Raw genomic sequence first — 25,701 nt, 5'->3', positions numbered from 1 at the left:
ACAAAGAGTTCACCTATCGCCCAGGCGTTACCTGTTATGCTTGTGGAGAAGAAGGGCACTATGCCAAGCAGTGTCCCAAGCCAAGGAACTCAAACCCGAAGCTCAATAATGGTGGAAATAATTCAGCACCAAAACGAAGCAATTTCAACCCCAACAACAACCACCGGAAAGGTCACTTGAACCACGTGACCCGAGAGGAAGCACAGAACGCCCCAGATATCGTACTCGGTACATACCCCGTCAACACAATACCTGCCATGGTTTTGTTTGATTCTGGAGCTTCTCACTCGTTCGTTTCGAAAAGTTTTGCTTTGCAAAATAATTTTTTGATGCTTCCCTTGGAAAAATAAATGGTCATCAAGTCCCCTGGGATTAAGCAAGTGACCCAGAGTTACTGTCAAGGTGTGGTTATTGAATTTGAAGGATTGAAATTTTACGCCAACCTTATTGTACTGGAAAGCAAAGGACTGGATGTCATCCTAGGAATGGATTGGTTGACCACCAACAAAGGTTTTATTGACTACTTCAACCGTACCGTGATTCTCACCCACCATCAAGGGAAGAAAATAAAAGTTTCAGCCAAAGAGAGACAAATACCTTGGCAACCTAGATTAAACAAGATGGACGTTTCTGAGCTGAATAAGGTTCCAGTGGTATGTGAATTTCCAGATGTATTTCCAGAAGAACTACCAGGCATGCCACCAGACCGAGAGATAGAATTCAGCATTGTGCTAGCACCCGGGACCACTCCCATTTACAAGAAACCTTACAGAATGGCACCATCCGAATTGGTAGAATTGAAGAAGCAAATGAAAGAATTATTGGAGAAAGGATACATATGAGCCAGCTCCTCACCTTGGGGTTCTCCAATTTTATTTGCCAAGAAGAAGGATGGAACAATGAGGTTGTGTATTGATTATCGAGCTCTCAACATGGTCACAATCAAGAAGAAATACCCAATGCCACGAATAAATGATTTATTCGATCAGCTCGCACAGGCCAAAGTCTTCTCAAAAATTGATTTGAGATCAGGATACCACCAGTTAAAAGTACGAATAGAAGATATTCCCAAGACCACATTTACCTCCAGATATGGGCTGTATGAGTTCACCATAATGCTATTTGGGCTAACCAACGCCCCCGCATATTTTGTTCACCTCTTGAACAAAGTGTTTATGAAGTATATGGACAAGTTTGTTGTGGTGTTCATCGACGATATTCTGATATATTCCAGAACACCAGAAGAGCACGCCGAACATCTCAGGATTGTACTCGGAGAACTCAGGAAACATCAACTGTACGCCAAGTTCAGCAAATGTGAATTTTGGCTAAGACAGGTGGGTTTTCTGGGCCACGTGCTAACCCAAGAAGGTATTGCAGTAGATCCGGAAAAAGTCAAGGCCGTACTTGGCTGGAAACCGCCAGCTAACGTAACGGACATACGGAGTTTCTTGGGAATGGCAGGCTATTATCGGAGATTTATTGAAGGATTCTCCACTATAGCAAAGCCCATGACACAATTGCTCAAGAAAGGCAAGAAATTTGAATGCCCCGAAGCATGTGAGAAAAGCTTCCAAGAGCTAAAAAGAAAATTAACAATGGCACCAGTACTAATTGTGCCAGATATACACAAGAACTTTGAGGTATATTGTGACGCATCCCGGAAAGGCCTCGGATGCGTATTGATGCAAGAAGGCAAGGTAGTTGCGTATGTTTCCAGACAACTACGCAAGCATGAGGAAAATTATCCCACTCATGACTTGGAATTGGCAGCAGTCATCCATGCGCTCAAGGAATGGAGACACTTCCTGCTTGGGAATCGTTGTGAGATATACACAGACCATAAGAGTCTTAAGTATATTTTCACACAGCCAGAGTTAAATCTACGGCAACGACGCTGGTTAGAATTGGTGAAGGATTATGATGTTGGAATCCACTATCATCCTGGGAAAGCAAACGTTGTGGCAGATGCAGTCAGCCGCAATCCCAGCACGGAAGACGACAGTATGCCAAGATTGAGGCCAGAATTTCAACAGGAATTTGCCCGACTCAATCTCATAATGGTCACCGAAGGCAGTGTATCAAATATCAAACTACAGCCTACCCTGATGGAAAGTATCAAGGAAGCCCAGCACGGACACCCCAGCATTGAGGGCATAAAGAGAAAAGTGAGTTTGGGAACAGCCTTAGAATTCAACATAGAAGAGCAAGGAATATTGTGGTACGGAGAAAGGCTATGCGTACCAAATGTCAAGGACCTCAAACAACAGATATTAACTGAGAGTCACACAGCTCCGTATTCAATCCATCCTGGAGGGACAAAAATGTACAAAGACCTTCAGGAAAATTTTTGGTGGCACGGTATGAAGAGAGATATAGCCACGTTCATTGCATGCTGTGACTCTTGTCAACGTATCAAGGCCGAGCATCAGAAACCAGCCGGACTGTTACAGCCAAATAAGATACCCGAGTGGAAACGGGACGAGATTGGAATGGACTTTATCGTTGGACTGCCACGGTCACAACACGGAAACAATGCCATATGGGTCATAACCGACAGATTAACTAAGGTGGCACATTTTATTTCGGTAAAAACAACTTACACCACTCAGAGACTAGCCAGACTTTATCTCGCCCGTATCGTCTGCCTACATGGAGTCCCTAAGACTATTATCTCCGATAGAGGCACACAGTTCGTCTCTGCATTCTGGGATCACCTACAACAGGCACTGGGAACCCAACTAGCCTTCAGTACCGCATACCATCCCCAGACTGATGGACAAACAGAACGCGTAAACCAAATCTTAGAAGACATGCTAAGAGCCTGTGTCCTCACCTACGGGAACAGTTGGGAAGAAAGTTTGCCATATGCAGAGTTCGCATACAACAACAGCTATCAAGCCAACTTGCAAATGACACCATTTGAAGCACTATATGGGAGAAGATGTCGTACCCTGCTAAATTGGTCAGAGACCGGGGATAGCCATATCTTTGGCCCAGATATGCTCAAAGAGGCCGAGGAGAAAGTTAAGACGATTAGAGAACGACTCAAAACAGCTCAAAGTCGGCAAAAGAGTTATTACGACCGAAAGCATCGGGAAATCAGTTTTGAACCCGGAGAATTGGTATACCTGAGAGTTTCTCCTATGAAGGGTCTGCACCGATTCAAGATTAAGGGGAAACTAGCACCAAGATTCATCGGACCATTTCATATAGTGGCCCGACAAGGCAAGGTAGCCTACCAGCTGGACCTGCCCGGAGACTTGTCCGGTATCCACAACGTGTTTCACATCTCGCAGTTGAGAAAATACATAAGCAACCCAGAGAAGCAAGTTTCACACGAGTATATTGACGTGCAACCAGACCTCACTTACCGGGAGCACCCGATAAAAATATTGGGAGAATCTGAGAGGAGGACCCGACAGAAAACCATTAAGTTTTTCAGAGTTCAATGGAGCAATCACACCGAGAATGAAGCAACTTGGGAGAGCGAAGATTTTCTTCGGACAGAGCACCCACACCTGTTTAAGGATCAGCTGAAATCTCGGGGTCGAGATTTTTCCTAAGGGGGTAGGTGCTGTGACACTCCAATTTTTTTGTGATTTTGTTTTCAGAAAGAACCTTGCTTGGTTGAAAGAAGGTCATTTAAACCCTTCCTAACAACCATCTTCTAAGTTTTCCCTCTCAAAAATCCTTTTCTTGGATTTGGTTTCTTTTAAAATGAAAACCCTTTTAGTTTTGGGCTCTTTGTGGTTTTGATCCCTTCAAAAAAAAAATTCACCATGCTTCCTATGGTGAAAATTTCCCAAAAACCTTTCCTCCCACTTCAGTTCAACCCTAACATCCTGTCCAAACCAATAAAATCCATTTTTGGATTTTATTCCAACTATTTCTCCTCCCAAAATAATTCTGTCTATACTTTTGAGCCTAGGTGGTTTTCAAAGCAAGTGCTCTATTGCTTTTGATTTTTGACCTCATCTCAACACCTCTGGATAGTCCTTTGTACCCACAACCCAGAACCATCTTGATCCACTCTTCTCCTGTTCAAATTTTTCAAATTGCACTCATTGCAAGTTTGGACCAGATTTGCCAAATTTGGTGAAATTCATATCTACACATCTCCAAAAATTCCACAAATATTCAGGCAGCCTCTAGGTGCAATGAGAGGTCCCTCCACCAAAATCAGCTCAAGGAAAATCCCTACATGCCTGGATCATTCTGTCGAACACCTTGCATGCACTGTTCATGTCACATTCAGTTAAATTCAGACATTCAGAGTCGATCTTCGTCAGTGACTTCAATCACGAGCTCACAGTGCGCTTGGCACGTAGCTCACGGCCAGGCTTTCTTGTCCAGAGCCTCACACGCGCTCTTGGCACCTTCCTGGCATCGGTGGCGCCCTGGCCCGCCTACGCCGGCGTGTCTCATGGTGGCCGTAGCTCCGTAGCGGCCGACAGGAAGCAGAACGGCGGCGCAACGCCGTTCGGCGCCGCCCAAGCGTCCTGGTGGCTCCGCGTGGCCACCTCCTTGCCAGTGCACGCATGCAGCATCCTCGCCGTGGCGCGGCACGCGCAGAGAGCGCTCTCTGCCGCCGACGGGCCGTGCGGCCGTTCCGTCGAGGGCAGGCCATAAACCTCCCTCCCGTGCTGAGTTGGACCCTAAAATGGCACCACTAGTTCACCTAGGTGATGCTCAAGCCCCTACGCCTACCGTCCGGCCACAGCGCCGCCGTAATCAACTCGCCGGACTTATACGTTCACGGCAACCGACTCGGGCCGGCTATATATAGCACCCCCGAGCCCGCTCTCGCCCCCGCACGACTCCACTACCCCACTAGACCCTACCCAGCCTCTGGGAGAGCCCTGAGGGGCCCTTCTTCCCCGACTCCGGCCGCCCCGTTCCGCCTCGGCCTCCATCTTGATTCACTCTGGTAAGGCCGTCTCCGGTGCCCTATCCTCGTCGGATACCTCCACATACTATCGTGAGTCTAACCCCCTCACCAATTCCACCTCCGCAGCTCTCTCCGGCGAGCTCCACGACCACCCGAATCACCGTCCGCCGGAGCAAGCATCGCCGCCGACGTGGTACTCGCCGGCGACCACCACCACCACCCACAGACGCGGAATGGTGCACTGATCCCGGAGGTAACCCCCGATCACCTTGCCTCGCCGTGGATCGCCGCCGGCGACCACCGCACCTCTCGGGCGCCGTCGCGCTCTGTTTCTCTGTTTGAAATTTCAAACCTGACTGGTGGGGCCCGTCTGTCAGCCTCACAGTCATTTCGTTTAAACGAAACGTTATCTGTACTTTTCCGCTGAACCCCCTGGAAGTTATCTGTTTCATTACAGATGAGTCCTTGGGTTAAAACTCCTATAACTTTTTATCAGAAGGGAATTTTTGAGTGATTCTTTTTCTGTTCTCTTTAGATTTTTGTCTAGTTTTTTTATCATATTTATTTGAACAATATTTGGAACACTTTTCTGTACACTCACGGTATTTACGTTGCGTACGTATTTTTCTTATACCATAGATACCGGAGGAGGTGACGGAGCCGCAAACTTCGCACAGTTAGACTCTGACTACTCCGAACCAGGCAAGCATGTTTGAACTCTTGATATGATGAGTGTTGTTGCATGTTTGCATTTTTGTATAGTCATGGCATGTTTATGAACATCACTTTGCATGATATATCTCATGCACGTAATCGGAAAGTAAGTTTCGGAAAGCATTATGTTGTTGGATACATATTTGCAAAGTCATGTGTTGGTATGAGGATGGGAAGATGGCAGTGTCGTGACATGCCAGTCTTATGCCGGATTATTTGACTTCCGTGTCGACATGACACAATTCACATACCCTTTCATTCCATCCTATACTGTCACATGTTTTCCGAAAGGAATATGGCATAGTAAGTTGCAAATCGTTTTCCTGGTACACACCAAGTGGAGAGGCCGGGATGAGGGTTCCATAGCCCTGGATTAAAGCCCGTCATCCGGTCAGGGGGCATAGGTGTTTCCGGTTGGGACCGAGAGGGGGGCACCCCTTAGAGCGCGCGTATAGAAATTTGATCCCATGCTATTCGAGGTTGTGGCCTCCCCGTCTCAAAGTTTTTCTTGGACGTTGGCCAGGGTGATTCCTGCCAACGTGAGGTGAAATGGGTGTGTACTAGTTAAATGTGTTTCTACTGAAATACCGTAAACAGAACTAGTCCTTCGTGACTACGGAAATCCGTTGGCTGTGTTCAGTTCTTCCAAACTCTGCAGAGTCTCAATCTTTCAATTATCTTGTACTTTGTTCAAGTACTATAATTATCTTATCTTGTCAGGTATTCAGCCTCAGTGACAAAAACTCCGGTGGGATTTATGTGAAATAAATCCGGTTAAAAGATTATTCTTGTGGATGGACTAATCCCGTTATTTACATTTATTACAAAGCCCTGTCTGTGATGTCGCTCAGACGTCCGACGGTGGCATACCTGTTATTTACTTTTGTTATAAGCGCTGTCTGTGATGTCGCTCAGACGTCCGATGGTGGCATACTTGTTATTTACTTTTGTTATAAGCCCTGTCTGTGATGTCGCTCAGACATCCGACGGTGGCATACCTATTATTTACTTTTGTTATAAGCCCTGTCTGTGATGTCGCTCAGACGTCCGACGGTGGCATACCTGTTATTTACTTTTGTTATAAGCCATGTCTGTGATGTTGCTCAGACGTTCGACGGTGGCATACCTGTTATTTACTTTTGTTATAAGCCCTGTCTGTGATGTCGCCCAGACGTCCGACTGTGGTATTTCTTTTAAAGCCCTTTATGTGATGTCGCCCAGACGTCCGACTGTGGCATTTCTTTTAAGCCCTGTCTGTGATGTCGCCCAGACGTCCGACTGTGGTATTTCTTTTAAAGCCCTTTATGTGGTGTCGCTTAGACGCCCGACTGCGGCATGCTTTTTATTTATTTACCTTTCGTGGCGTCGCTCCAGACACCCGATCGGTTTTTCAGCTATTTATTTTATTTATCAAGTCCTGAAAAATCTTACCATTGTTATATGAGCATCATCCTTTATTCATGACGCATTCATGCATTCATTGATTATATCTTTTGTCCGAACTGTCTTGCGAGTACTTTCAAGTACTCACCTGGCTTGTTGATTTGGCCAGATGCTGATGAAGGCGATCTCTTGGATGAAGAGTTTGATAGCGAGTCCGACGGCTAGAGGAGTCCCAGTCAGTCCCGTGTGATCCTGTCTTGGTCATTGTATTATCCGCTTCCGCATCCCCGAATAAATTCATCGAGCCTCACTTCGACGCTCGATGTACTGCCAGTAGAAGTCAAGTTATCCACCACCACTTTTCTCTCGAGCTAGTAACATGCCACCCCATCCCTGTGTCATAACCGCCCATATGTAATATATTGGCGAGTCTGTAATAAATTGTTGAGCAGCCTCAGCTCAACCCTGTAATATATTTGATGCTACTGGTTCTCTGTTCATCAAGCTTTGTCTACCAGGAAGGATGACTTTTCCTATACTGGGATTTAAAGATTTGGTTTTCTCAATAAATATTTTTATTGAAAAACCGGTCGTGACAGAATCATCTAAAAGTTTCATCGTGTTTGGACTTCCGTTGGTATGGATTTCATGGAAAACAAAAAACAAGCAAAAAATAGGAAGTGGCACTGAGCACTAAATTAATAAATTAGTCCAAAAAATAATATAAAATGGCATATGAATAATACAAAAGTGATAATATAATAGCATTTAACTATAAAAAGTTGTAGATACGTAGGAGACGTATCACAAGGCAACACCGGTGGAGACCGCACCAGCCCAAAGGCCGATGCAGCATGGTGGCGGAGCCTCCTCTTCTTTCTTCTTGTCTTGGCCCTTCTTCTTTTATGGAGGTGGAGGTCATGGATTAGCAATGGAGATGGAGATGGAGATGGAGATGGAGATGGTGATGGATATCGCTTATGGATGATGGACGACGACTAGGGTTGAGGTGTATATTGAAGGCCTCCCTGGGTCTCCTCTATTGATGTAGCTTCTCCAGTTTGATCCAGGGGCTCTAGATGAGCCAAATCAAATCCCAATACCTCCCATGGTGGCCAAGAAAGTCATGAGAACAAATTGAGATAAAATCCACGAAGAATCGTGTCTGATGTTGGCGATTTCCGAGCTTGTCGGGGGTGGTACGACCATGCCCGGTCGTATCGAGCGCTGCCTTTTGCTCTAGACACCTTTAGTAAAATGGCCATCATTTCTTCATACAAACTTCGATTTTGGCATTCTTGGGCCCGTTGGATTCGTATGAATGACACCAATGCACCTATGGTGTTGGATTTTTAATTTGATCACTTAAAAATGTCATGATTAGCACTCCAAAATGCCTGGGTTTGGTGTCTGGAAGTCTCCTATATTGGTCCCAATCCTGGCCTTTTCATCGTGCTTGGTGCATGGTTGGTCCAAAACACCTAGACACAACAAACCAAAGATAACTAATAAAAACTAACAAAAACTACAAACTATGCAATGCTCATATCGAAAAGGGTAAAAACCAAAAATCATGGATAATGGACATGTACTTTGTTCAATGGGACATGATATATGGAGTAGTATGCAACTAATGAGTTTAAAAAGGCATATAAAATAGAGCCATCATTAATATCAATGCAGGACTTACAAATTTTATGTTTTTCCATTCTTCCATTTACGCATGCATACCTATCCTACTTTCATGGTCTTTTGTGTTCGAACCAAAGAATATGAGTGAGTCCCAACACAGTCTAGAGGACTCAAAATCTAGCCTATGTAGTCCAAATAAGTAGCACTGGTCTGAATTAAACAACACATGTTTCTTGTCTTGTCTCCTCCTACAAGAGCCCTAGGCGGGAGTTGATGTCTATCGCTCATAGTGAGTGCTGATACGTCAATTTTGCATCATGCTTTTATATCAATATTTATTACATTATGGGCTGTTACTACACATTATATCACAATACTTATGCCTTTTCACTCGTATTTTATAAGGTTTACATGAAGAGGGAGAATGTGGGCAGTTGGAATTCTGGACTAGAAAAGGAGCAAATATTAGAGACCTATTCTGCACAACTCCAAAAGTCCTGAAACTTCACGGAGATTAGTTTTAGAATATATTAAAAATATTGGGCGAAGAAAGCACCAGAGGGGGGCCACCAGTCAGCCACGAGGGTGGAGGGCGCGCCCTACCCCATGGGCACGCCCCCTGCCTCGTGGGCCCGCTGGCAGGCTCCCGACGTCCATCTTCTGCTATATGGTGTCTTTTGCCCTGGAAAAAAAAATGAGGGAGAAGCTTTCGGGATGAAGCGCCGCCGTCTCGAGGCGGAACCTGGGCAGGACCAATCTAGGACTCCGGCGGAGCTGTTCTGTCGGGGAAACAACCCTCCGGGAGAGGGAAATCATCGCCATCGTCATCACCATAGATCCTCTCATCGAGAGGGGGTCAATCTCCATCAACATCTTCACCAACACCATCTCCTCTCCAACCCTAGTTCATCTCTTGTTTCCGATCTTTGTCACAAAACCTCAGATTGGTACCTGCGGGTTGCTAGTAGTGTTGATTACTCTTTGTAGTTGATGCTAGTTGGTTTATTCGGTAGAAGATCATATGTTCATATCTTTAATGCTTTTAGTTACTCCTCTGATTATGAACATGAATATGCTTTATGAGTAGTTATGTTTGTTCCTGAGGACATGTGAGAAGTCTTGTTATAAGTAATCATGTGAATTTGGTATTCGTTCGATATTTTGATGAGATGTATGTTGTCTCTCCTCTAGTGGTGTTATGTGAACGTCGACTACATGACACTTCACCATGATTTGGGCCTAGGGGAAGGCATTGGGAAGTAATAAGTAGATTATGGGTTGCTAGAGTAACAGAAGCTTAAACCCTAGTTTATGCGTTGCTTCGTAAGGGGCTGATTTGGATCCATATGTTTCATGCTATGTTTAGGTTTACCTTAATTCTTCTTTCATAGTTGCAAATTCTTGCGAGAGGGGTTAATCATAAGTGGGAGGCTTGTCCAAGTAAGGACAACACCCAAGCACCGATCCACCCACATATCAAATTATCAAAGTAATGAACGCAAATCATATGAGCATGATGAAAACTAGCTTGACAATAACTCCCATGTGTCCTTGGGAGCGCTTTGCCTTATATAAGAGTTCGTCCAGGCTTGTCCATTGATAAAAAAGGATTGGGACACCTTGCTACACGTTAGTTACATGTGTTACTTGTTACCGTTACGAATTATCTTATCACAAAACTACCTATTACCGATAATTTCAGTGCTTGTAGAGAATACCTTACTAAAAACCGCTTGTCATTTCCTTCTGCTCCTCGTTGGGTCCATGAGATATGTATATATGTATATATAATAAAGAGTAGTTTTAAGTTGAGGGCCTTTCTATCTTTCTATGATCTCGAGGGAATTAAAGAAAGAATAAAAAGAAATAACAGGATCATATTTTGATCTTACAAAGAGTAATGACTTCACATATAAAGAGTATGATGAATATAAGTTGTTGAGAGTTGACAAACATAGTTTTGGTCATCGTTGCAATTAATAGGAAGTAACAAAGAAAGAGAGGTTTTCACGTATAAATATACTATCTTGGACATCTTTTATGATTGTGAGCACTCATTAAAATATGACATGCTAAAAAGTTGATGTTGGACAATGAAGACAACGTAATGGGTTATGTTTCCTTATATCCGAATAAGTTATATTGTCAGGGATCATCCAACATGTTGAGCTTGCCTTTCCCCCTCATGCTAACCAAATTCTTTGCACCAAGTAGAGATACTACTTGGGCTTCAGAACATCCCTAAACCCAGTTTTGCCATGAGAGTCCACCATACCTACCTATGGATTGAGTAAGATCCTTCAAGTAAGTTGTCATCGGTGCAAGCAATAAAAATTGTTCTCTAAATATTTATGGTCTATTAGTGTGAAAAAAATAAGCTTTATATGAGCGTGTGATATGGAAGAAATAAAAGCGACGGACTGCATAATAAAAGGTCCCTATCACAAGTGGCAATATAAAATGACGTTCTTTTGCATTAAGATTTTGTGCATCCAATCATAAAAGCGCATGAAAACCTCTGCTTCCCACTGTGAAGGGCCTATCTTTTATTTTTACCTTCTACCCTCATACAAGAGTCATGGTGATCTTCACCTTTCGTTTTTACATTTTATCCTTTGGCAAGCACTATGTGTTGGAAAGATCCTGATATATATATATATATATATATATATATATATATATATATATATATATATATATCCACTTGGATGTAGGTTTTCATAAAGTATTATTTTTGACATTACCCTTGAGGTAAAAGGTTGGGAGGCAAAACTATAAGCCGCTATCTTTCTCTGTGCCCGATTGAAACTTTGTACCCATAAGTATCGCGTGAGTGTTAGCAATTATGAAAGACTAAATGATAGTTGAGTATGTGGACTTGCTGAAAAGCTCTTATATTGACTCCTTCCGATGTTATGATAAATTGCAATTGCTTCAAAGACCGAGATCATAGTTCTTTAGTTTTCAATGAAGTTTCCGATTCATACTTTACCTTGTGAATAGATTGTTACTTTAGCATAAGAAATCATATGACAATATATATGTGGCTATTCTAAAGATGATCATGATGCCCTCATGTCTGTATTTTATTTTATCGACACCTCTATCTATAAACATGTGGACATATTTTTCGATATCGGCTTTCGCTTGAGGACAAGTGAGGTTTAAGCTTGGGGGAGTTGATACGTACATTTTGCATCATGCTTTTTGTTGGAAATATGCCCTAGAGGCAATAATAAATTAGTTATTATTATTATATTTCCTTGTTCATGATAATCGTTTATTATCCATGCTATAATTGTATTGAAAGGAAACTCAGATACATGTGTGGGTACATAGACAACACCATGTCCCTAGTAAGCCTCTAGTTGACTAGCTCGTTGATCAATAGATGGTTACGGTTTCCTGACCATGGACATTGGATGTCGTTGATAACGGCATCACATCATTAGGAGAATGATGTGATGGACAAGACCCAATCCTAAGCCTAGCACAAAGATCGTAGTTCGTATGCTAAAGCTTTTCTAAATGTCAAGTATCATTTCCTTAGACCATGAGATTGTGCAACTCCCGGATACCGTAGGAATGCTTTGGGTGTACCAAATGTCACAACGTAACTGGGTGGCTATAAAGGTGCATTACAGGTATCTCCAAAAGTTTCTGTTGGGTTGGCACGAATCGAGACTGGGATTTGTCGCCCCGGTTGATGGAGAGGTATCTATGGGCCCACTTGGGAGGACATTATCATAATGTGCACAATGTGACCAAGGGGTTGATCACGGGATGATGTGTTACAGAACGAGTAAAGAGACTTGCCGGTAACGAGATTGAACAAGGTATCGGGATACCGACGATCGAATCTCGGGAAAGTACAATACCGCTAGACAAAGGGAACTATATACGGGATTGATTGAGTCCTTGACATCGTGGTTCATCCGATGAGATCATCATGGAACATGTGGGAGCAAACATGGGTATCCAGATCCCGCTGTTTCTTATTGACCGGAGAACGTCTCGGTCATGTCTGCATGGTCCCGAACCCGTAGGGTCTACACACTTAAGGTTCGATGACGCTAGGGTTATAAAGGAAGTTTGTATGTGGTTACAGAATGTTGTTCGGAGTCCCGGATGAGATCCCGGACGTCACGAGGAGTTCCGGAATGGTCCAGAGGTAAAGATTTATATATGGGAAGTCCTGTTTTGGTCACCGGAAAAGTTTCGGGTTTTATCGGTAACGTGTCGGGACCACCGGGAGGGTCCCGGGGGTCCACCAAGTGGGGCCACCGGCCCCGGAGGGCTACATGGGCCAACTGTGGGAGGGGACCAGCCCCAGGTGGGCTGGTGCGCCCCCCCACAAGGGCCCAAGGCGCCTAGGGTTTGGGGGAGGGGGTGCACCCACCTAACTTGGGGGGCAAGTTTCCCCTCTTCCCCCCTTGGCCGCACCCTAGATGGGTTTTGGGCTGGCCACCGCCCCTAGGGGTGGAACCCTAGGTGGGGGCGCAGCCCTCCCTCTCCCCCTATATATACTTGAGGACTTTGGGGCTGCCAACAGATGAGTTTCACCTCTCCCTGGCGCAGCCCTACCTCTCTCCCTCCTCCTCTCCCGTGGTGCTTGGCGAAGCCCTGCAGGATTGCCACGCTCCTCCACCACCACCACGCCATTGTGCTGCTGCTGGATGGAGTCTTCCTCAACCTCTCCCTCTCTCCTTGCTGGATCAAGGCATGGGAGACGTCACCGGGCTGCACATGTGTTGAACGCGGAGGTGCCGTCCGTTCGGCACTAGGATCTCCGGTGATTTGGATCACGATGAGTACGACTCCTTCAACCCCGTTCTCTTGAACGCTTCCGCTTAGCGATCTACAAGGGTATGTAGATGCATTCTCCTTCCCCTCGTTGCTGGTTTCTCCATAGATAGATCTTGGTGACACGTAGGAAAATTTTGAATTTCTGCTACGTCCCCCAACAGTGGTATCAGAGCTAGGCCTATTGCGTAGATTCTTTGCACGAGTAGAACACAAAGTAGTTGTGGGCGTTGATTTTGTTCAATATGCTTACCATTACTAGTCCAATCTTGATTCGGCGGCATTGTGGGATGAAGCGGCCCGGACCGACCTTACACGTACTCTTACGTGAGACAGGTTCCACCGACTGACATGCACTAGTTGCATAAGGTGGCTAGCGGGTGTCTGTCTCTCCCACTTTAGTCGGAGCGGATTCGATGAAAAGGGTCCTTATGAAGGGTAAATAGAAGTTGACAAATCACGTTGTGGCTTATTCGTAGGTAAGAAAACGTTCTTGCTAGAACCCTATTGCAGCCACGTAAAAGATGCAACAACAATTAGAGGACGTCTAACTTGTTTTTGCAGCAATTGCTTTGTGATGTGATATGGCCAAAAGTTGTGATGAATGATGAATGATATATTGTGATGTATGAGATTGATCATGCTCTTGTAATAGGAATCAGGACTTGCATGTCGATGAGTATGACAACCGGCAGGAGCCATAGGAGTTGTCTTAATCATTGTATGACCTACGTGTCAATGATTTAACACCATGTAATTACTTTACTTTATTGCTAAACTATTAGCCATAGTAGTAGAAGTAATAGTTGGCAAGAACCTTCATGGAGACACGATGATGGAGATCATGATGATGGAGATCATGGTGTCATGCCGGTGACGAAGATGATCATGGAGCCCCAAAGATGGAGATCAAAGGAGCTATATGATATTGGCCATATCATGTCACTACTATTTAATTGCATGTGATGTTTATTATGTTTATGCATCTTGTTTACTTAGAACGACGGTAGTAAATAAGATGATCCCTCATAATAATTTCAAGAAATTGTTCCTCCTAACTGTGCGCCATTGCTAAAGTTCGTCGTTTCAAAGCACCACGTGATGATCGGGTGTGATAGATTCCTACGTTCACATACAACGGGTGTAAGCTAGATTTACACACGCGAAACACTTAGGTTGACTTGACGAGCCTAGCATGTACAGACATGGCCTCGGAACACAAGAGACTGAAAGATCGAGCATGAGTCGTATAGTAGATACGATCAACATGAAGATGTTCACCGATGATGACTAGTCCGTCTCACGTGATGATCGGACATGGCCTAGTTGACTCGGATCATGTAATCACTTAGATGACTAGAGGGATGTCTATCTGAGTGGGAGTTCATTAGATGAACTTAATTATCCTGAACATAGTCAAAAGCCCTTTGCAAATTATGTCATAGCTCGCGCTTTAGTTCTACTGTTTTAGATATGTTCCTAGAGAAAATATAGTTGAAAGTTGACAGTAGCGATTATGCAGTCAGTAGAAAGCTTATGTCCTTAATGCACCGGTCAGTGTGCTGAATCCCAAAACGTCGTCTGTGGATGTTGCGAACATCAGACATACACGTTTTGATAACTACATGATAGTTCAGTTAAACGGTTTAGAGTTGAGGCACCAAAGACATTTTCGAAACATCGCGGAACATATGAGATGTTTCGAGGGCTGGAATTGGGATTGCAGGCTCGTGCCCGCGTAAAGAGGTATAAGACCTCCGACGGTTTTCTTAGCCTGTAAACTAAGGGAGAAAAGCTCAATCGTTGAGCTTGTGCTCAGATTATCTGAGTGCAACAATCACTTGAATCGAGTGGGAGTTGATCTTCCAGATGAGATAGTGATGTTTCTCCAAAGTCATTGCCACCAAGCTGCTAGAGCTTCGTGATGAACTATAACATATCAGGGATAGATATGATGATCCTTGAGCTATTCGCGATGTTCGACGCTGCGAAAGTAGAAATCAAGAAGGAGAATCAATTGTTGATGGTTAGTGAAACCACTAGTTTCAAGAAGGGCAAGGGCAAGAAGGGATACTTCATGAAACGGCAAATCAGCTGCTGCTCTAGTGAAGAAACCCAAGGTTGAACCCAAACCTGAGACTAAGTGCTTCTGTAGTAAGGGGAACAACCACTAGAGCAGAATTACCCTAGATACTTGGTAGATGAGAAGGCTGGCAAGGTTGATAGAAGTATATTAGATATACATTATGTTAATGTGTACTTTACTAGTACTCCTAGTAGCACCAGGGTATTAGATACCGGTTCGGTTGCTAAGTGTTAGTAACTCGAAATAAAAGCTACGGAATAAACGGAGACTAGCTAAAGGTGAGCTGACGATATGTGTTGGAAGTGTTTCCAAGGTTGATGTAATCAAGCATCGCACGCTCCCTCTACCATCGAGATTGGTGCTAAACCTGAATAGTTTTATTTGGTGTTTGCGTTGAGCATAGACATGATTGGATTATGTCTATCGCAATGCGGTTATTCATTTAAGGAGAATAATGGTTACTCTATTTATTTAAAAAATACCTTCAATGGTCTTACACCTAAAAGAATGGTTTATTGAATCTCGATCGTAGTGATACACATTTTCATGCCAAAAGATATAATATAGTAATGATAGTACCACTTACTTGTGGCACTGCCATGTAAGTCATATTGGTGTAAAATGCATGAAGAAGCTCCATGTTGATGGATCTTTGGATTCACTCATTTTTGAAAAGTTTGAGACATGCGAACCACGTCTATTGGTGTATACGCATGAAGAAACTCCATGGGGATGGATCATTTGGACTCACTTGATTTTGAATCACTTGAGATATGCAAATCATACCACGTAGGCAAGATGACTGAAAAAAGCCTCGTTTTTCAGTAAGATGGAACAAGATAGCAACTTGTTGGAAGTGACACATTTTGATGTGTGAAGTCCAATGAGTGCTGAGGCATGCAGTGAATATCGTTATGTTCTTACTTCACAAAATGATTCGGGTAGATGTTGTATATTTACTTGATGAAACACAAGTCTGAATTATTGAATGGTTCAAGTAATTTCAGAGTGAAGTTGAAGATCATCGTGACAAGAGGATAAAATGTCTATGATATGATCATAGAGATGAGTGTCTGAGTTACGAGCTTTGGCACGCAATTAAGACATTGTGGAAATTGTTTCACAATTAATACCGCCTGGAACACCATAGTGTGATGGTGAGTCCGAACATCATAGTTGCACCCTATTGGATATGGTGTGTACCATGATGTCTCTTATCGAATTACCACTATCGTTCATGGGTTAGGCATTAGAGACAACCGCACTCACTTTAAATAGGGCACCACCTAATTCCGTTGAGATGACACCGTTTGAACTATGGTTTGGAGAAACCTAAATTGTCGTTTCTTGAAAGTTTGGGGCTGCAACGCTTATGTGAAAAAGCTTCATCGTAATAAGCTCGAACCCAAAACGGATAAATACATCTTCATAGGATACCCAAAATGGTTGGGTATACCTCCTATCTCAGATCCGGAAGCAAAAGTAATTGTTTCTAGAAACGGGTCCTTTCTCGAGGAAAAGTTTCTCTCGAAAGAATTGAGTGGGAGGATGGTGGAGACTTGATGAGGTTACTGAACCATCACTTCAACTAGTGTGTAGCAGGGCACAGGAAGTTGTTCCTGTGGCACCTACACCAATTGAAGTAGAAGCTTATGATAGTGATCATGAAACTTCGGATCAAGTCACTACCGAACCTCGTAGGACGACAAGGACGCGTACTGCTTCGGAGTGGTACGGTAATCCTATCTTGGAGGTCATGTTGCTAGACAACAATGAACCTACGAGCTATGGAGAAACGATGGTGGGCCCGGATTCCGACGAATGGCTCGAGGCCATAAAATCCGAGAGAGGATCCATGACTTTGGAAGAAATACTTGATGGTCGTAAGGCCGTTGGGTAAAGATGGATTTTAAAAGGAAGACAGACAATGATGGTAAGTATCACCATTAAGAAAGCTCGACTTGTCGTTAAAGATGTTTTTTGACAAGTTCAAGGAGTTGACTACGGTGAGGCTTTCTCACTCGTAGCGATGCTAAGAGTCTGTTGGAATTGGATTAGCAGTTACTGCATTATTTATGAAATCTTGCATATAGGATGTCAAAACATTGTTTCCTTGACAGTTTTTTTGAGGAAAGGTTGTATGTGATACAACCAGAAGGTTTTTGACAATCCTGAAAGACGCTAACAAGTATGCAAGGCTCCAGCAATCCTTCTAAGGACTGGAGTAAGCATATCGGAGTTGGAATGTACGCTTTGATGAGATGATCAAAGATCTTGGGTCTATACAAAGTTTATGAGAAACTTGTATTTCCAAAGAAGTGAGTGGGAGCACTATAGAATTTCTGATGAGTATATGTTGTTGACATATTGTTGATCAGAAATGATGTAGAATTTCTAGAAAGCATAAAGGGTTGTTTGAAAAGTGTTTTTCAATGGAAAACCTGGATTAGGCTACTTGAACAATAAGCATCAAGATCTATAAGATAGATCAAAATGCTTAATAATACTTTCAAATGAACACATACCTTGACATGATCTTGAAGGTGTTCAAGATGGATCAGTCAAAGTAGGAGTTCTTTCCTGAGTTGTAAGGTATGAAGTTAAGAGTTAAAACTCGACCACGGCAGAAGAGAGACAAAGGACGAAGGCTGTCCCCTATGTTTCAGACGTAGGATCTATAGTATGCTATGCTGTGTACCACACCGGAAGTGTGCCTTGCCATGAGTCAGTCAAGGGGTACAAGAATGATCCAGGAATGGATCATTGGACAACGGTCAAAGTTGTCCTTGGAGTAAATAAGGACATGTTTCTCGATTATGGAGGTGATAAAGAGTTCGGCGTAAAGGGTCACGTCGATGCAAGCTTTAACACCTATCCGAGTAACTCTGAGTAGCAAACCGGATATGTATAGTGGAGCAACCATTTGGAATAGCTCCAAGTGGAGCGTGGAAGCAACATTTACAATATGACATAGAGATTTGCGAAATACATACGGATCTGAATGTTGCAGACCCGTTGACTAAAACCTCTCTCACAAGCAAAACATGATCAAAACCCCAGAACTCATTGAGTCTTAATCACATGGTGATGTGAACTAGTTTAGTGACACTAGTAAACTCTTTGGATGTTGGTCACATGGCGATGTGACCTATCAGTGTTAATCACATGGCGATGTGAACTAGATTATTGACTCTAGTGCAAGTGGGAGACTGTTGGAAATATGCCCTAGAGGCAATAATAAATTAGTTATTATTATTATATTTCCTTGTTCATGATAATCATTTATTATCCATGCTATAATTGTATTGAAAGGAAACTCAGATACATGTGTGGGTACATAGACAACACCATGTCCCTAGTAAGCCTCTAGTTGACTAGCTCATTGATCAATAGATGGTTATGGTTTCCTGACCATGGACATTGGATGTCATTGATAATGGGATCACATCATTAGGAGAATGATGTGATGGACAAGACCCAATCCTAAGCCTAGCATAAAGATCGTAGTTCGTATGCTAAAGCTTTTCTAAATGTCAAGTATCATTTCCTTAGACCATGAGATTGTGCAACTCCCGGATACCGTAGGAATGCTTTGGGTGTACCAAACGTCACAACGTAACTGGGTGGCTATAAAGGTGCATTACAGGTATCTCCGAAACTGTCTGTTGGGTTGGCACGAATCGAGACTGGGATTTGTCGCTCCGGTTGACGCAGAGGTATCTCTGGGCCCACTCGGTAGGACATCATCATAATGTGCACAATGTGACCAAGGGGTTGATCACGGGATGATGTGTTACGGAACGAGTAAAGAGACTTGCCGGTAACGAGATTAAACAAGGTATCGGGATACTGACGATCGAATCTCGGGCAAGTACAATACCGCTAGACAAAGGGAATTGTATACAAGATTGATTGAGTCCTTGACATCGTGGTTCATCTGATGAGATCATCGTGGAACATGTGGGAGCCAACATGGGTATCCAGATCCAGCTGTTGGTTATTGACCGGAGAACATCTCGGTCATGTCTGCATGGTTCCCGAACCCGTAGGGTCTACACACTTAAGGTTTGATGACGCTAGGGTTATAAGGAAAGTTTGTATGTGGTTACGGAATGTTGTTCAGAGTCCCAGATGAGATCCCGGACGTCACGAGGAGTTCCAGAATGGTCCGGAGGTAAAGATTTATGTATGGGAAGTCCTGTTTTGGTCACCGGAAAAGTTTCGGGTTTTATCGGTAACATACCGGGACCACAGGGAGGGTCCCGGGGGTCCACCAAGTGGGGCCACCGGCCCCGGAGGGCTACATGGGCCAAGTGTGGGAGGGGACCAGCCCCAGGTGGGATGGTGCGCCCCCCCCCACAAGGGCCCAAGCCGCCTAGGGTTTGGGGAAGGGGGCGCACCCACCTAACTTGGGGGGCAAGTTTCTCCTCTTCCCCCCCTTGGCCGCACCCTAGATGGGTTTTGGGCTGGCCGCCGCCCCTAGGGGTGGAACCCTAGGTGGGGGCGCAACCCTCCCTCTCCCCCTATATATACTTGAGGACTTTGGGGCTGCCAACAGATGAGTTTCACCTCTCCCTGGCGCAGCCCTACCTCTCTCCCTCCTCCTCTCCCGTGGTGCTTGGCGAAGCCCTACAGGATTGCCACGCTCCTCCACCACCACCACGCCGTTGTGCTGCTGCTGGATGGAGTCTTCCTCAACCTCTCCCTCTCTCCTTGCTGGATCAAGGCATGGGAGACGTCACCGGGTTGCACGTGTGTTGAACGCGGAGGTGCCGTCTGTTCGGCACTAGGATCTCCGGTGATTTGGATCACGATGAGTACGACTCCTTCAACCCCGTTCTTTTGAACGCTTCCGCTTAGCAATCTACAAGGGTATGTAGATGCACTCTCCTTCCCCTCGTTGCTGGTTTCTCGATAGATAGATCTTGGTGACACGTAGGAAAATTTTGAATTTCTGCTACGTTCCCCAACACTTTTATATCAATTTTTATTGCATTATGGGTTGTTACTACACATTATATCACAATACTTATGCCTTTTCTCTCTTGTTTTATAATGTTTACATGAAGAGGGAGAATGCCGGCAGCTGGAATTCTGGACCGAAAAAGGAGCAAATATTAGAGACCTATTCTGCACAACTCCAAAAGTCCTGAAACTTCACGGAGATCAGTTTTGGAATATATTAAAAATATTAAGAAAGCACCAGAGGGGGGCCACCAGTCAGCCACGAGGGTGGAGGGCGCGCCCTACCCCCTGGGCGCGCCCCCTGCCTCATGGGCCCCCTGGCAGGCCCCCGACATCCATCTTCTTCTATATGGTATCTTTTGCCCTGGAAAAAATGAGGGAGAATCTTTCGGGACGAAGCACTGTCGTGTCGATGCAGAACCTGGGCAAGACCAATCTAGGGCTCCGGCGGAGCTGTTCTGCCGGGGAAACATCCCTCCGGGAGGGGGAAATCACCGCCATCGTCATCACCATCGATCCTCTCATCGAGAGGGGGTCAATCTCCGTCAACATCTTCACCAGCACCATCTCCTCTCAAACCCTAGTTCATTTCTTGTATCCGATCTTTGTCTCAAAACCTCAGATTGGTACATGTGGGTTGCTAGTAGTGTTGATTACTCTTTGTAGTTGATGCTAGTTGGTTTATTCGGTGGAAGATCATATGTTCAGATCCTTAATGCTTATTAATACTCCTCTGATTATGAACATGAATATGCTTTGTGAGTAGTTACGTTTGTTCCTGAGGACATGTGAGAAGTCTTGTTATAAGTAATCATGTGAATTTGGTATTCGTTCGATATTTTGATGAGATGTATGTTGTCTCTCCTCTAGTGGTGTTATGTGAACGTCGACTACATGACACTTCACTATGATTTGGGCCTAGGGGAAGGCATTGAGAAGTAATAAATAGATGATGAGTTGCTAGAGTAACAGAAACTTAAACCCTAGTTTATGCGTTGCTTCGTAAGGGCCTGATTTGGATCCATATGTTTCATGCTATGGTTAGGTTTACCTTAATTCTTCTTTTGTAGTTGCGGATGCTTGCGAGAGGGGTTAATCATAAGTGGGAGGCTTGTCCAAGTAAGGACATCACCTAAGCACCGGTCCACCCACATATCAAATTATCAAAGTAACAAACGCGAATTATATGAGCATGATGAAAACTAGCTTGACAATAATTCCCATGTGTCCTCGGGATCGCTTTGCCTTATATAAGAGTTCGTCTAGGCTTGTCCTTTGATAAAAAAGGATTGGGCCACCTTGCTGCACCTTAGTTACCTGTGTTACTTGTTACCCATTACGAATTATCTTATCACAAAACTATCTATTACCGATAATTTCAGTGCTTGTAGAGAATACCGTACTAAAAATCGCTTGTCATTTCCTTTTGCTCCTCGTTGGATTCGACACTCTTACTTATCGAAAGGACTACGATAGATCCCTATATTTCTGGGTCATCAAACGCTATGTCGCATCTCTCAAGCAATATGGGTCTGGCCCAGCGAGCGAGCGCACACCTGTTTTTTGTTTTGTTTTCTCCCATTTCATTTTTTCGATCAGTTTAATTTATAATTTGAAGAAAACTCCCAAATACATTTTTTTTGTAAATTACGGAAAATATTCATGGGCATTCAAAAAATGTTTGTGAATGCAAAATATGTTCACAGATTGAATGTATGTTCACGAATTCAAAAAATATTCATGAAAGTTTTAAAAGTATTATGAATTTTTAGAAAGTTCACAATTTCAGAAAAAAGTTCATGAATTTTAAAAAATGTTCACGAAAAATACAGGAAATGTCCACGAACATTTTTTGAAATCATGAATATTTTTTTTAAAATCAGAAATAATTTTAGAAACCTCAAATAATTTTCAAAATCCCAAATTATTTTTAAAATATGTGAACATTTCTTAAAGTTGTGAACTATTTATGAATTTTTGGACATTTATTTTTAAATGGGAACATTTGTTTTGAGGAACACTAAATTTTTAAATGCAAAAAAATGTGAAATTGCAATCATTTTTTGAAATGATTTGTTTTTTTTGTATTTTAAGCATTTTTTTGGAAAACATAAACAGAATTTGAAAACGTAATCATTTTTGAAAATTCCAAACATTTTTTTGGAAAAGAAAATAATTAGGATTTTTTGATTTTTTGGGATATTTCTTGAAATTTGTGAATTAAAGAAGAAAAAATGAAGAAAAAAATAAACCGGCAAACCAGTAAGAAAACGAATCAGGAACCTTCTGGAAGATTCCAAAAACCGCCTAGCAACCTTGTAAAACCGGTCCTGGCAGTTCGCTCGCTCGATTTATAATTGGCTGGCCCGTCCACGGTCCCTAGTGAAACGCTACGCTAGGGATTGCAGCGGGCGATATGTAGCATTCGGGGCCTCTAAAAAAAGCATTTGTGGCCCCGACGTGCCACCGTCCATGGATGATGCAACGGAGTACACTGCACCTGCACGATCACATGAACGGTGACAGACTGGGCGCGTCGAGCCCGCCCTGTCGTTCCCCAATCATCCAATCGGCACGGCCGGGTTACGGGCAGACACGCGCGAAACCGGCGAAAGAAGCCACCGCCACCTCCCACAATTGGCGCGCGGCGCAGTACTTGACCTGCCTTAGACAAGTTGGCAAGTTGTCTATGCCCTACCACACACCGCGTCCATGTGCGAGGAAGACGCGGCCGAGCTTTCCATTTTTCAACTCCTAGTCCTATACATACAGCGGAACCCCGGGGCTCGGATCGGATCTACAGCAATTAGTCTCGACCTTCAGTCGTGCCGCCTGCTCATCAGCATATAATTCCTGATCGAGCGAGCGGGAGAGGAAGGCGAGATCAGGCCGGGAGAGAAGATGGCGCAGGGGACGCTGGAGGTGCTGCTCGTGGGAGCCAAGGGCCTCGAGAACACTGACTACCTCTGTAAGCTACCTTGGGCCTCTCCCTTCCCCCATCGAATTCTGATCTGCTTGAATTCGGCTCTGCGTTTCCGTCCCCTGCTCGATCAAGTAGCTCGGTGATGGCCTCTCGATCAACCAGATCGGCGCAATATTCTCGAGTCCTTTATGCTTTCAGTTTTTGCTGGTCTCTAATGGATGGGATCGATTCTCGCTGACGAGTTCCGTGGCTGCGAATTGTTTTCTGCAGGCAACATGGACCCGTACGCGGTTCTAAAATGCACCTCGCAGGAGCAAAAGAGCACCGTCGCCTCTGGTAAATCTCTTCGTTACCCTACACATATTTTGTTGATATAGGTAAACCTTATACCTCTTCAATTTATGGATCAACGCTTTTGATAATTAGTAGTGTTCAAAACGATATATTATTATTGATAGCGAAATCTGGCCCTTGTGGTCATTTTGCAAAGGAAAAAAACGAGCACTGGTGCTGAATGAGTGTCTGTCATTTTGCCATGTCAGTAATGTCTGGACACTTGAACAGCAGGAAAATCTAGATGATCATAGTAAGAACGCAGATCGATTCAGAATGGCAGCAACCAATGCGCTAAAAGCACGTTAAGTAGTTAAGACCTCTTATTTTCCCACCTCGTTTGTGATAAACCGAATCAACCATGGATCCTTCCATGGAAAAAAAAATGAAATTCATCAAGACGTGTTAAAGAGTAACGTCATGCATCTCAATGCTACTGTTCATGTGTGCTATTGACTTCCTTATGAGATGTAACTTGAATTCACTCGGTGCGTGCAGGAAAGGGAAGTGATCCTGAGTGGAACGAAACCTTTGTGTTCACCGTCTCTGAGAATGCAACTGAGCTTGTCATCAAGCTACTGGACAGTGATGGTGGCACGGACGACGACAGCGTTGGTGAAGCAACGTAAGTCGAAATGAGCTAGGAGTAGCAATTTTGGTCTTGTGTCAGTTTCTATCCGTGAAGATGTGGTCAACCCAGAGTGTTCCTTTGAGTTAGTTGTGGGGCTGGCGGTCTTACATAAGACTGGCTCAAATGTTTGGCGAAATCTGTTTTTGAAACACTTACAGTTTGCATTTCGATTGATGTCGTAGCATCACGGGATGCAAAATTGAATGATCGCAGATTGCATCATCCACTACAACTGAGTAGTTGATTCTTGCAGGATCCCATTGGATGGAGTGTACACTGAAGGAAGCATCCCACCAACTGTTTACAATGTTGTCAAAGACGAAGAGTACCGTGGAGAAATCAAAATTGGTCTGACGTTCACTCCGGAGGTAGCTGTTTCACATTCATGTTCAGGGACTAAACCTGTTTCACTTTACCGTGTCCTCTGTTTCTCTGTGGCTACCTAAACGTCTGCATTAGTAACTGTATATGCAAGCTTGTAGGGCCTTATTCGCTGTTAACACATATGATAAACTGATCACCGCTACACAGTTAGATGTAATTCTTCTACTCCCTCCATAGATGCACCCGTTTGAGCGACAATTAACATGGATCGGAGGAAGTACCATCTTTTAGCCTTTTAACTTCTAGTTTTGTCTAGAGTAACCCGGTCTTCTTTTATGCTCCTTCTATGTTTTCCTTTTTTTTTTGACGTGTCAACGGTGGGCTTACACCGGCCTGAAATGCTTTCCATTTTTATGAAGATGAACGAGCTGGTCCTTCTTCTGATCTCAATACTTACATTTCCGCGAAATGTTTTTCTCTGTTCACAGGAGGCTCGTGATCAGGATCAACCCGAGGAAAACTATGGTGGGTGGAACCAATCATCTTGAGAAGAAGCAGGTGCTTTGCTGAACTATGGTGCGTGACAAGTCGTGTGCTAGAACTAAAGCCTATTTTAATTGTTAAAGACTGTATTTGTCGTTCATTCCCTCAATTATGGATAAGCTACGAATCTACTTATTGATTGGTATCGTTTTCTAATATTCAAATTTGTAATAACAGTGTTCCCCACTTGTATGAAGTATGAGCCTCTTTAATGTCACTAAACTGAGTTGCAATAGCGATGGCCCCATTTCTTATGTAATACTCCACTCCGTCCCAAAATAAGTGTCTCAACATTAATACAACTTTATACTAAAGTTGTACTGAAGTTGAGGCACTTATCTTGGGACCGAGGGAGTACTAGAGAACTGGTGATGGTTGTATGCATCAATTGTTAGGAAGGTCATGGGCACTCCCTCGTCTTTCTTCATTTCTGGAAAAAAGTGTATCTTCTGTGTTCTCTCATCGATGGTGCT

The 25,701-nt window shown here is 43.8% G+C and overlaps 1 protein-coding gene across 1 annotated transcript; it reads left to right on the top strand.

Moving 5' to 3' along the window:
- The first annotated feature begins 23,159 nt into the window (after positions 1–23,159).
- On the top strand, positions 23,160–25,482 carry LOC119364906 (elicitor-responsive protein 3-like). The gene is made up of 5 exons (XM_037630477.1): positions 23,160–23,442; positions 23,668–23,733; positions 24,229–24,355; positions 24,615–24,729; positions 25,174–25,482. Exons 1-5 carry the CDS (start codon positions 23,376–23,378, stop codon positions 25,231–25,233), a joined length of 435 nt encoding a protein of 144 aa, XP_037486374.1. The 5' UTR covers positions 23,160–23,375; the 3' UTR covers positions 25,234–25,482.
- Positions 25,483–25,701: the final 219 nt, after the last annotated feature.

This window comes from Triticum dicoccoides, chromosome 2B (genome assembly GCF_002162155.2).
Source record: "Triticum dicoccoides isolate Atlit2015 ecotype Zavitan chromosome 2B, WEW_v2.0, whole genome shotgun sequence".
Taxonomy (NCBI): domain Eukaryota; kingdom Viridiplantae; phylum Streptophyta; class Magnoliopsida; order Poales; family Poaceae; genus Triticum; species Triticum dicoccoides.
The sequence above is the reverse complement of the archived record's forward strand: the minus strand, read 5'-3'. Positions and strand labels throughout refer to the sequence as shown.